Source organism: Colias philodice, chromosome 1 (assembly GCF_061535455.1).
Source record: "Colias philodice isolate Cphi_HAF_F1 chromosome 1, ilColPhil1 Martin Lab GWU primary, whole genome shotgun sequence".
Lineage (NCBI taxonomy): Eukaryota > Metazoa > Arthropoda > Insecta > Lepidoptera > Pieridae > Colias > Colias philodice.
In genome coordinates this window covers 9,369,915-9,383,694 of record NC_143086.1, presented here as the reverse complement: position 1 = coordinate 9,383,694, position 13,780 = coordinate 9,369,915, and the positions used below count along the sequence as shown (strand labels likewise).

General features: G+C 31.1%; 2 protein-coding genes across 11 annotated transcripts in view; one reads left to right on the top strand and one right to left on the bottom strand.

The window, feature by feature from the left end:
• Nucleotides 1-13,780, bottom strand: part of LOC149491284 (coiled-coil domain-containing protein AGAP005037) — a 181,497-nt gene that overhangs the window by 31,195 nt on the left and 136,522 nt on the right. The gene's annotated exons all lie outside the window — the stretch shown is intronic.
• b6 (pentraxin-related protein b6) overlaps nt 1-13,780 on the top strand; it is a 36,265-nt gene that overhangs the window by 4,137 nt on the left and 18,348 nt on the right. The window contains exons 2-4 of the mRNA XM_089697747.1: nt 6,841-6,974; nt 9,331-9,587; nt 12,817-12,937. Of these exons, the coding sequence (XP_089553873.1) occupies nt 6,844-6,974; nt 9,331-9,587; nt 12,817-12,937 (509 nt within the window). The 5' untranslated portion in view covers nt 6,841-6,843. The remainder of the gene's footprint in view (nt 1-6,840; nt 6,975-9,330; nt 9,588-12,816; nt 12,938-13,780) is intronic.

Sequence of the window (13,780 nt, the reverse complement as noted above, 5' to 3'; positions counted from 1 at the left end):
TATTTTCTTTTCCATTTTATAAAAATATATGTATAATACAAGTGTTAAATAAATAATTAATACAATAAAAATAAATATATTTGTATACACACTTTCACTCTATCATCGTATTGGACAGTGATATGTAAATATGGGCCTAGTTATGACTTGATGCGTGACACTTAAAGTGTATCATTTTTTTATCACCACTTCGCTACGTAACATTACGAAGAGTGATTTAATCAATTAAGTGCTATAATTTATTAACTGAATGTATATTTTTTTTATTTGGGACGCCACTTAAATAATATACTTTTAATTGACGAAATTGTTAGTCAATTATCATTAAAACTAACGCAAACTTGCATTATTTTTCGGTCGAATAAAAGTGAAACGCAACGCTAGCATAATTTTCAGTAATTAAAAAATATTATTTTTAATGAATAAAAAATTTAAATTTCACGCAATTCCGTTTATTAAATAAAACAATGTGTTCATGGAATGTTCCATACACAAAAAGAAAAAAAAAACTATCGTATGCGGGATGTACCTAGTCGTAATCGAGTGAAATTATTCTAACTGCCGTCTTACTTTACGTAACGTTTCCGGATATTGAGACTGCGTGCGCGATGATTAAAAAGAACTTAAGAGTGTTCAATTATTTTCTTGTACAATAAAACGTATTCCGATATTAATAAAACGTTTTATTCACTGTTAATAGCAAATTTTCATTATTAAGTAGGTACATTAAATCTTTCGCTATTAAAACCAACAAGGATTCCGAAACAAATAGCTATAAATATATTACTCCGAATTTAATACCATTTAGTAACATTTCCAAATGTTTTGGCCTAACTTGTCAGCAATAGTTGCAGTTAGAGCATTCAGTGATATAATACGCAATTCCAGCCTTTGGACGGGCGGTGGCACGTGCTGAACAATTCAGTTTCGACGAACTGAAATATCCTCTGATAATTGAGGGTATTTGCTATTTACATTTTTGGTGTGACGAACAAACTAATTGGCAAATTAGTTGAGATCTGGGAAATGATATAATTAATAATTAGTAATGTATATATGTATATGCACAATGGAAACTTTAGTAAATAAACGCGCTATCGTAAATAAAACAATCGAACGTTAATTCAGCTTATTATGTACATGAATATATTATGCATACTTGTTCAAATAAACATTTGCGCGAAATCCTCCTGTCGTGTGAACACTTTCTCTGAGCAAAGTGTTACCTGATGTTAACGTCCGCGTCACCAGTTACAAGACACGTTAATTATAGCTTTTGAATTCGGTTTCAATGCAACGGTATTGATATATTTATTTGCCATTTGCTTCGAATAGAAAGATATTACGACGTGCGAGACATCATTATTATTTTCTCTTCAACCGTTTCTTCAATTAACTCAACTCAATCATTTTTATTCTATTTTAGTTTTAAAAATGTATTTCTCTAATGGATTTCCTGTTTTATTTGATTTACGTAATACGAGCAAACATCGTTCAGGCTGTAATTAAGCACTAATTAAGTATCAAAATTACATTGTATTAAGAATTAACAGGTGTGAACTTATAACAATTATCTAAACACTTTCACTTAATGACTGCATACCGCATAACTAACACTTTCGAATCATTCTCAGAATAATAATAGCCTTTAGACGATACGCATTAAATATCAGAATTGAGATAATCTGATACTGTTATGTGAGGTAAATGTGACGACTTTAAAGTCATATATCATTCAGTTTGCAACAAACTAAACAATCAACTTATTGCGTTGCGGTTGAACTAGTTTCTTATATGTGAAGCGTGAATGCATTAAAATGTATTTCCCGATTTAAAAAGTTTACTTACAGCGACAATCAGCTTATGAGGTTATTATAAGGATTATTACAAATCGTCAATACCTCGAGGTATACCGGTGGCTATTGTAACTGTTGGTCAATAGATTTGTATCTTCATTATGCAAAAGCTATTGGCAAAGGCATAGTCTATTATGCAGGGGTGGATATTCTATATCATGTAACCCTCTGTATTGAATAGCTTTGATCAACGTATTTGGAATACAATATATGTATATACATGTTAATGTGGGATTCATAATATGAATTCCATACTCACAAAATCCGACACCTTATGTTTCATAGAACGAGCCTTTAATGAATGCCTGCATCTATTCGAAGAAATTTAACGACAAAGTTAGTGACAAAGAAAAATTAGAGAGAATCTCATTTAGTTTTCCAGTAACCTTTTACTGTGCACATAGTTAAATCGCATTTACCGTAAATCATTTACTTATAATATTAAATGATGTTCAAAGAAAAACCTACATTTCTATTTAATTTGTATTCACTCAAATTTCAACGCTAAACTCAAATACAAATAAATTGGTATTTATTGAAGTAATTATTTGTAAATGTTATTGTATGTGCATTTTGTAACATTTGTAAAGCATTCTTCATTTGAGCAATATCAGACTACGAATAAATTTCAAATTGCTGTTAATCGAATTAATACTCGATAATAATTAAGCCGAATAAATTAACAGAGATTCCCCGTTTCAGTACGCATATTAGTCAAATAGTTGAAAGTATAATCCTAGTTGACCTTTGTTATGTCTGTTTTACGAGCTTTCAAATTTTATGCTGCGTAAATATGAGTCGAAATTATTAGTAAATATATCTTGTTCGGTTTTTCATAATTTCTATGCAAATATCTTTGAAAATAATTTATCAGAGCTAGTTAGAAAGCGTGACGTCTTACTTTATAGAGGACAATACTCGCTGGATCAACCGGAATTCCGTGCAAAGAAATCACCGATTCTTGGTCGTGAAAGTATGGTTTCCGTGATAAAAATCTATTTTAGCTTGTGATCTATAAGCCCTTTAAAATTGTTATTAATTTACTTCAATATAAAAAACATGCTCAATTACTAGTTAGTATGCAGAGAGTATCACTTCTCGGTTTGCAGCTATGGTTCAAAGCGGATTACATATATTTTATTTGCGTTTTTTTTTTTAACTTTTATCTCATATCAAAAATAATTGGCTCACACATAAAAGTTTTATAAATAACCACTTTAATAAGAATCATTCTCAGAATAACACTTGTTTCAAAAATAAAAGCTTAGATGTTTGCTAGAAATTCGTTTCGATGAATTGAAAATAATCCTAGAACTAAAACGGTAACCTACAATTTTTATTTTTAGAATAAAAGTTTATAAATATTGGAGATAACATTAAAGGTTGTCCCAAAACTATTCCTTTGTTCCTCTATGCTTATTAATTTTAAACGAATTTTAATCATTCATACCAAATTAGGTAGGAACAAAGATTTGTAGTTTCCTGTTTCACCTAGAAACAAAATCGTAGTAGCATGTGCATTAAGCCAAATGACTAGCTATGTCCAACCACGTTAGATTTCTCTCATGAGAGTCAATATTTAAAAAATGCAAAGACAAGAAAACCAACATTACCACGAAATGGAATTAATATAATTTAATATATTTTTTCAATTACGTTTAAAATGATCAATAAAAACGGCTAGCTACACTTTTCCAGGAACATAATATTTCACGTAATATATCCTGTAACCGTTTCATGGAATTGCCGTTAATTGTCACATGTAATAAGCTTAACGTTTCTACGTTGCTATAAGCTTCAACGTTATATGAACTTTATTAGTGATATATCTGTAAATCTTCAATACACTATATGAAATTAATTCATTTCACAATACAAATAGTCCATTGAATGAGTCCCTCCAAGGGGGATCTAGAGTGCGTGAGTTTGTAACGTAAGATGTTTCTTCGGAAACATGTCAAGAGTCCCTAGGTAATAAACATACTAAAACCCCGGGACACTAGGAGGAGCCCCGGAGTGGGGGGAGGGGGGGAATGGGTCCATTTTTTCATTTTGGATGCTTTCATGAATGATGATTGCCAATAAAATTTACCATGCAAAAGTTGAAAAACGTCATCACTACAGAGCATATCCCGGTAGAAAAAACTATTAAAAAACGACTAATAGAACGCTTTCTCGATTATATTATCATTTCACCTAAATATTTGATGTAAGCAACAATGTAGGTAATTGTAATATATTTAAATAAACAGATTTGGTACTAATCATTTTTTTCTTTTCATTAGTCGTAATTACTTAATTAGATACCTTATTTTTTAAATGTACTCAATAGAGTACGTTTAATTTATAATTAAACCGGCCGAGAAATTCCATTGTAGGTACATAGCAGTTGTGGCTCCGCTCTCCCCTCCACGTTTTTCTATCTGTTCGAGATCCCTACTGCTATTTTTATACACAGGTGTCTTTGAAAAATATTCCTATATGTCTACTCGAATAAAAAAAAAAGAAATACTGTTTAAAGTGAAAATATACATGGTCAAACATTAATTTTTCATAACATTTTTTTTAAACAACGAAACAATGGAGAGCACAAAAAGAATTTGGGTAAACATTGCAATTTATAGTTTAAAAAACAATATCCCACATCGATCATATTAATTCATTCACTATAACTCTAATCCGAGGTTATACGGTTTTTAATGCTCCAGGCACTACATATACTATATTCGTATGTCACAAAATGTATACACTTATTGGTAATATACAATGGTACGGTAAATTTATATTTTATTTGACATGAGTTTACATTTTAACCTACTAGCACATAGTTAGTGGTACAGTTGCGTGGTTTTTTAGTTCAAGAAACCGGTATATTTTGAGGCAACATTATAACATATGAACCAATGCAATAAACTTATAATTAAGATTATAACAGTTCGGTAAATCGAAGGTGCAATTACGTCAATTTGTCATCATGATTGTGCAACAAACCACAGTTGACAGATACATAACAAACTTACCTAAATATACTTGTTTATGAGTACCTACATTTAAAGAGATCGATGATGTAATTATTTTTAGAACACGCAGATTTTCTATTGCATTACGAGCAATTTTATGAATGATTTCACTTTATCTTGTTAGTATTTAAATTTTGTGAACTGAGCATAAAATTCATCTACATTACATAATATGTTCCACTCCTTCACAACAAAGTTATAGTTGCATTTGATATGTGAAATGGGATTTATCAAATTTTCTAAATTCTGTTTGGAACTATACAGTAAGTTACAAGTTACAGTGTTACGGACTCGTATGTTAACGAGGACGGGCGTAAGTTAGTGGCTAATCTAGTAGTAGGTAAGATTAATCGTGAAGTGGTTCAAGACTCAACTACTATCAAGCCTACTAATGTAGTCAAATGTAAATCGTTTCGTCAGCATCGGTACTATTGCAAAATAAGTTCAACACCGTGATTCATATCTTAACAAACCGGTTTTAAATGGCAAGAGCGTATCATTGGGAATCGATAAAAGCAACTCAATTTGTTAATTTCTATTGAAGGAGATAAGACAAGCAAGCACTTTATCTGTTTAAGTGTTTAGATACTAGGAGAGACTTTTTGAAGGAAAGCAAAGCCGATTGTATAACTATATTACAATTACATTTGATTGTGATGACGTTGTTATTATCGAATTCACATACTCCCTCCCCCATCCCAAAGCTTCATGGAAGTAATTAATAATAATTTCCTCCCCGCTTTCGAACAATTATACAAAATCGATAGAATACAATATTGCAATTTGAAACCTCACATATGTACAGTATAATAAATACAGTTAGAAAGAAAACCAAACAACGGTGTTGTAGAAGCGATTGATATTGTTCCGAGAATCAGATTTCACCCATCACCTATGCCTAATTAGGAATTTGGTAAACCTATATTAATTAACATTAATAACACTTAACATTAGGTAAATAAATAAAGGAAAATATGTTATTAGAATATTGAAGTATTATAATGTTTGTATATCTTCAAGGATAAATAATATCCTATATTCTTATTACTAATACGATCCATAATGATAATCTTCGTTGATATGTTACAGTTAAGTATAAAAAAAGACGTGTGGCACTCGGGGACTGCCGCGGTAAAGCTATTGCATAGCATGCCTTCAAGCCACACTTCCGCGCCCGTCGGAGAGGGGAGCGTGAGGTTTTTTTCGTTACGGAATTTCTGGATTCGGTTAAAACTTAAAACTTAAAAGCGTGGTAGCTGGATCATACAACATAAAAGAGACGCATCTATTTTCTAAAGACATTTTCCACGTTTCGTTATTAGCTATTGCATTTTTTCGAATCAAAACATATACAAATCACATAAATAACGTATTGGTCGACATACTTTTATTTTAATTTTATTATATTCAAAGTTACGATAAAAAATCTATTGACATAAAATTGTTTTCATAAAGAGATATTTGATCAGTGAAAAATATTAAATATTCAACAGGCACGAATTCCAGTAAACTAATTTAATTTCATCCATTAATAATTCGCATCGATTTTATTTTATTTGTTGAAGTACACTTACATAAAAACGATAAAGTTTGTTTATAAATTGAGTAATACCATAGTCACATCCAACCTAGTAACACGTTAATAATAATAATAAAAATTTAATAATATCTGTTCTAAAATTATATTTTCCTAAAAATCTAAAACATTTTCATTGAGCATAACATAAATTGATACACGTGTAAAACTAATCAATTAAATTCTTCGCTCGTTGTCTCTATTCCACGGAAGTCTAAATCTGGATTTGTTCATATCCTTTTAGCGAATGACAATGCATTAAATGTATTAATACCAATAGATACCTCTGTTAAGATAAAAAGCAGATTAGCTGTTCTAGCATAAGAAGATTACGATATGGATGCAATATTGAAAATTGCTTGTTACACGTGTTTCGTATTTTTTCCAGAAAATGCGGATTATTATACTATGCTATCTCGTGGGTGCGGCCTGGTGCAGTGAACAGGACTGGCTTCCTATTGTGCACAAGACGGCAGCCTACCCCAGCTACAGTCCCCAGTCTGATCCATCCATTGATTCAAGGTAATTGAGCAAAAAAGCTTGTCATTAACTTTTAGAGGTATTGAGCAGTGTTTTATAATGAGGCTTTAACTAACATATTACTTAATAGTATCATTTTATGATCAGTATAGAATATTTAGACTGGGGTAGAAGCCTTTGAAAATAATGAAAAGATAAAAAAAATCGCAGTCGGATGAAACCCATTAGAAAAGGAGGGGAATATGATGAAAATAAAAGGAAAAATAAATTACGGTCAATCCGAGTTCGGGAAGTGGGAGGGGGGAGCTTTTAAGAGAAAAAAATGGTTTCTCCTGATTTCCGACAAAACTACAAGTCCTATAGAAAAAAGTTCAATGGCAAAGTTGTAGGTAATTAAAAGTTCTACAACTTTTGTATTCACAATTTTTTCACATAACCTAAAAATTTAGGTGAAAAATTCATAAAACCAAGTTTTTGGTCTTTTATTTCTATCTACTTCAAAATTTATTTTTTTTCTACGAAATTTGGTGGAAACTTACTTTATTATGTCCCAAATACACTGTAATTTATTTGATTGAAAATATTTATTTTTTCGCCTTATTTTGAATTAATACCAAAAAAACAACCTAATTTTCAATCGAAAAGTCACCCGTCAAAATATCAGCTTTTTTCAAAAACTTGGAGAGCCTTTTATTCATTGAAATCTCTACTTTCATATGGTGTAAAAAAAAATAAACACCACTATAGTAAATGTTCTCAGGAAATGCATACAAACAGTGTGATAATGAGATTTTACTAAATCAGGCACACTTCTTGAACTCTATATCTTCTCTTGTATCGGCTTTTCGGTAATATTTCAAAAGAAAAATAATTATCTGTTCTAAGTTTAATATTTTACAGCATATTCAAAAGCAAAATGATGTCGATAAAAACATTTCAGGTAGTTCGAGAAGTGTGCCTGATTTAGTAAAAGCTAATTTTCAGACTGTTTGTATGCATTTCCTGAGAACATTTACTATGGTGGTGTTTATTTTTTTTACACCATATGAAAGTAGAGATTTCAATAAATAAAAGGCTCTCCAAGTTTTTGAAAAAAGCTGATATTTTGACGGGTGACTTTTCGATTGAAAATTAGGTTGTTTTTTTGGTATTAATTCAAAATAAGGCGAAAAAATAAATATTTTCAATCAAATAAATTACAGTGTATTTGGGACATAATAAAGTAAGTTTCCACCAAATTTCGTAGAAAAAAAATAAATTTTGAAGTAGATAAAAATAAAAGACCAAAAACTTGGTTTTTTGAATTTTTCACCTAAATTTTGAGGTTATGTGAAAAAATTGTGAATACAAAAGTTGTAGAACTTTTAATTACATACAACTTTGCCATTGAATTTTTTTCTATAGGACTTGTAGTTTTGTCGGAAATCGAGAGAAACCATTTTTTTCTCTTAAAAGCTCCCCCCTCCCGCTTCCCGAACTCGGATTGACCGTAATTTATTTTTCCTTACATTTTTATCATATTCCCCTCCTTTTCTAATGGGTTTCATCCGACTGCGATTTTTTTTTGTTTCAAAAATTATCTACTCTAGTATAATTGTCGTTACGAAGGAACCGATTTCTTTGATTTATATGCTGATATTGAAGCTACGTACACGTGCGAGATATCGTCTTTAACTGTCCTTTATCTTTTGGTCATTAATACCAATCATTGGCCCGTATCTACTTCGATATATATTAGCGTTGGATATCGGGCTTCCAGGAATAATGTGTGTTGTAGGCATTACAAGGTATGAAGTTACAAATTGAAACTGACCAATTAACGTGCAACAGTAGCTGTATTAATCGATATTCGGGCTCAAGCGGTATCTGTGTATGAACGTGATGTATCCATAAGTCAATCACAGGAGACTGTGATATACCGTGTAACTGATGCGGTTCATAGGCACGTGACATACCTATATATGTACAATATAGACATATATACATACAATGTAAACAAGTTTTTCTAATGAGACAATTTTGTTTTTTTTCTAATTAGGTTTTCTATGAGAATTAATATAAAGACCCTCACAAAAATTTCAACAAACAAAGGTAGTACACATATTTGTATTAAGTGTTTGCCGAAGTAAAAAAGTTACGTTATATAAGTTTGTGAGCAATAAAAGGTTATGCCACACAAAATGGAATGAGTGTACTTGCCACATGCATAAATTTTGTTTCTTTTTATTATTGGATCGAAGTGACTATTAGTTGTATAATTTATTTGGAATTATTGGTCGGCACAACTTATTATTAGGTGATTCCACGATGCCGACAAGAAATTTTGCTTGGCGATTTACTCTATGGGCCTATAAAAAATATTACCAAAAAAAATTATAAGAAAAAAAAATTGTTTCAGTTCCCAGCTAAGAATCCTCAACAGACCATCATACCAGTCATCTCCCTACGACTCTAGCAAATACAGTGGGCTCTTCAAACCAGTGCCAGTAACAGAAACGGACTCTTGCAGCGTTTACAAAGTGTCCATGAACCAGGAGTTGTTCTACCAATATCTGGAATACGATACAAAGCTCCCCGACCTTAAGGAATTTACTCTGTGCATGTGGAGCAAATATCACAATCATTCTGCTGACCATCCACTGTTTTCCTATGCTGGTAAGATATGTAACTTTTCTAAGCAAGATTACACGTAAAAATTAAACGCGACGATTTGGAAACTTTTAGATTTTGTTACTCCGAAATATATAGGTTTTTAAGATGAAAGATTTACGTAGGTACCTACTTGTAATAATTAGTTCATATATTTTAAAATTACTTTGATTATTATAATATAGCGAAATGTCGGTTGAAATAGCGGAATTTCTGTGTTGAAATAGGTATTTTCAACCCCGCAAAACATATTATTGAGGTTAAGTAAGCATTCCGTTACTAAGGTCAACAAGATTCAACATAGGAAACTTGATAATGTAAATTTTATCAATCATTAACACAATGTATTTTGAACAAACAGCGCTGGCAAAATACAGTAGGTATTGCTCGCATGTATAAGATACTATAACGGATATTAGAAGCTTGTTTTTTTTTTAATTTATAAAGGTACAATTAAGAAGTATCATAACACCTGCAGAATAAATAATTTGCATGCTATGAAATTAAAATACTTAATTGGGGATACAGTTCACTTACTGCGGTTTAAAATAAAAATATTTATAAAGCTTTTGCAGAATAATGTTAGAATGTTGATATCAAACAATGTTGAACTTTATTAAAAACTATGTTTGTTTTAAACTGAAAATAACATGGGAATAATTTATTTTAATTTATTGGGATAGATTTCCTTATATACTGTTTATCTATGGACGTTTAATTAACAGGTTTTTTTGGAATAATTGTCAAAGCTTCATCTTAGAGGAATAGAGGAAGTTTTTCTAATCGTTTGGTCTTAAAAAAAGTACAGCATATAAACTGGTATTAATAGCTTTCATTACAATAAATTTTCATTTTGCAAGTAACAAATAATGCCAATACATATACCCTTTGACTCTTTTCATAATTAAAAAAGCCTTTGACTCTTTTCATAATTAATTAATTGGCAGAATCGCTACGGCTTACTCTTTGAAGAATGTACCTGGAACACGAATTTAAATACCGAATATTGAAATTTCAATTCAGTTCTGAATTTTTTATTAATGTCAATAACAGTAGTATTGATAAAATCGGCTTTTATACAATTTTAAAACGATTTGATAATTAACATTCGACATCGCTTGTCTGTCAGAACCTTGGTCAGAACTAAAAACGAAATATCCGGTTATGTATTTTTCCTTTTTTGTATCAGTGTATGTTCTGTGGTTTTACAGTGTTTCGTTTGTTTATTCGGTAGAATTGTTTTCATTTATATCATAAAGCAGATTTACTATCTATTATGGAATGAATGCGAGGGCGTGCGCCTAAGCCCCATAACAAAATCTCAAATAACAAAAGCTACCTCTTCACCAATTATTGTTTCAAATGCTTTATAAAAGCAGACATAGTGTTTATCGTTTATGAATTTAACTTATAAATTAAAAAGGAATGCAAAACAATATTTAAGTAACTACGGTATATTTCGTATTTCCTTAGACAAAATGCGACCAATCGTCTGAATATTAAAGACGTGTATTTTTATTACATGAATATAAACAAATTTAAATAAATAAAAAACAAGCAGTCTGCCGATATTAGTAACAACTTATAAATTAGAATATTAGTACTTAAAAATTTCTAACATGACCATTGAGCATGTGAGTGTCGCGGCCCCGGCCAAAAATTGCTCAAGCATCAAGTTTTCATTCAAATTTTTCCCTGTTTGGTGATGTTTTAAAAGTTTTACAATTAGTCCGGGATACATCGCCCATTTTTGCAAGTGATTACTATCAAGCTAATTTTTCGTGAGTAGCTTTATTTTGATGAGATGCCCAATAATTTCATGTACGAAACTCTCGATTGTGGTAGCTTACAGAGGTAACAAGGATAAAAGTTTTTGATTTGACGGTTCTCAAATATTTATTACGCAATTTGTAGGACAATATGTCCGTTGAATTATACAAGTATTAAATAAGTGAAAATAAAAAAATCAGCTGGTTAGTAATCATTTATGATGACTTCGTTATCGATACACATTGGAAAGGGGGACTCTTTGATCAAACCATAGATTTTGTAGGACAAATATTTTTTCTAATAATTTAGATAATTATCTTGAGATTGAACAAAAAAAAACATTCAGTTGGTAATTAATATTTGAGAACCATCAAATCAAAATATTTTATCCTTGTTTCCTCTGGTAGCTACCACAATCGAGAGTTTCGTACATGAAATTATTGGGCATCTCATCAAAATAAAGCTACTCACGAAAAATTAGCTTGATAGTAATCACTTGCAAAAATGGACGATGTATCCCGGACTAAATTGAACTTCATGTTAAATAAGGTTATTTTTATTGGTGTACTTGACACATTTTATACTACACGAAATCAATATCATATATGAACAAGCCATATACTTATTATTAAAATATATTATATGCAATTGGCAAAATACACATTACTCGGGAATTCATTGTAAACCTCACTCTTTTGTCGCGTTGCGTTGGTGGAAAACAATACGAATCACCACAAAAGCATATTATATATTTCATTGGAAATTTTAATAAAAGTAAAATATTTTGTAAAATTAATTTAAATATCTTTTACTTATGGCAAATGTAAGTAGGTATTATTAGTGCGCAAGTAGGTACCTACACTAATAAATTTTGTTTGTCGATTCAAATATAATGATATAAAGTTCTTGCAAATTTGTTTCCGAAAACATGGTTGCGCAATTCTACCATTTTAAATTTCAATCGTAAAATGAACATGAATAGCATTTACGTGAAATCGATATCACGTATCAAGTTTGTTTCCATTCCATTTCACTATTTGTGAACATCCAAAAGGTTAGATTCCCAAAATTGAAATAGGTTTCCCGTTTACATTGTTCAATTAAAAAATCCGAATGAAAAATTATTCAGTACCACCTGGTACTGAATAATTTTTCATTACAAGGTACCTTTGCAATTGCTGAAAATTTAAATACATATTATTTCGCGGTTCAGTGGAAAGAATTTTTCCAAAAATCGAAATGCAATATATCGAAATTATTGTTTGAATACTTCGAATTGAACAATACTACACGTGTAGTGTTAGATCAGAGTAACAAAATATTTCATGAAAGTTCGACACATACATGTGAAACTATGGAATATGGATGTCCCTACGTTACCTTCTCTTAATTATTTTATTTTAGAATGATTAAAAACTCCAATTTAAATTTTACGGACATAATAAGATGTTATTTTTTATTTTAGTTGACGACAATCCTAAAGAAATTTCGGCATGGATCTCAAATACGAAGGAGGCAAGTTATTTCAGCATGGCTGTGCACGGGCAAACGTTCTTCCGACTCAATTACCCAATTAAATTGAACACGTAAGTCAGCTTCTATTCAATACGGTGCAATTAATTGGTATTGGGGCTCAAGGTGCATAAATTAATCAGATTAAATAAGTTTCCAAGATGAAAGTGACTACCTCTCTTTATGATGAATAACTGCTTATAGGAAAATATGTTTTTGCTCTCAAAGAAATTTAATTATAGCCAACTAACACTATTCAAAGTTCGTGCTTTCTAGGAATCCTTAGGAAGTTGTTTATCTCATTTCCTTTAGAGCAAAAACTTAAAAGACCTGGGCACGTGTTTCTCTCTCTCCTTAATTCACAAAGGCATTTAAAAACATGAATTAATTAAGTACGGAAAACAAAACCAGCGCTCCCGTAAAGCTTTTTCCATGAATGTTATTCAACAACAAACATGTTTTAATACACTGTAAGGGCGCTTGTGCACTACAAGGAATTTTACTGTCCGGCATTCCGATTTTTTACGGTCCGGTGTGGCATGAAAAAACCGATGAATTGCTTGTGCACCTGTCCGTCTTTACTCGGATCAGTGCGGTACAGTTCAAGGAAGTTTGGCGGTATAATGCTATCATAATAGACTACAAGCCCACATATGAAAAAAATATGGGTCAAATGAACCACCACGGGACATATCTAGTACGAAAGAAGAGCAAAAAATAATAAGATTCATCACTATGCCGTCACTTGTAAGCTGTCCAACTGAGTGCAGATGAGAATTGAAAAGTACAGGTAGACTCGGTAAATTTTGGTCATATATTTTTGTACGGCATTCTTAACCATCGATAGATCCATTAAAAATAATAAGAAACCGCTCAGTGCCGTACAAAAATGTTGGTCCACCAAGTCGGAATTTTAA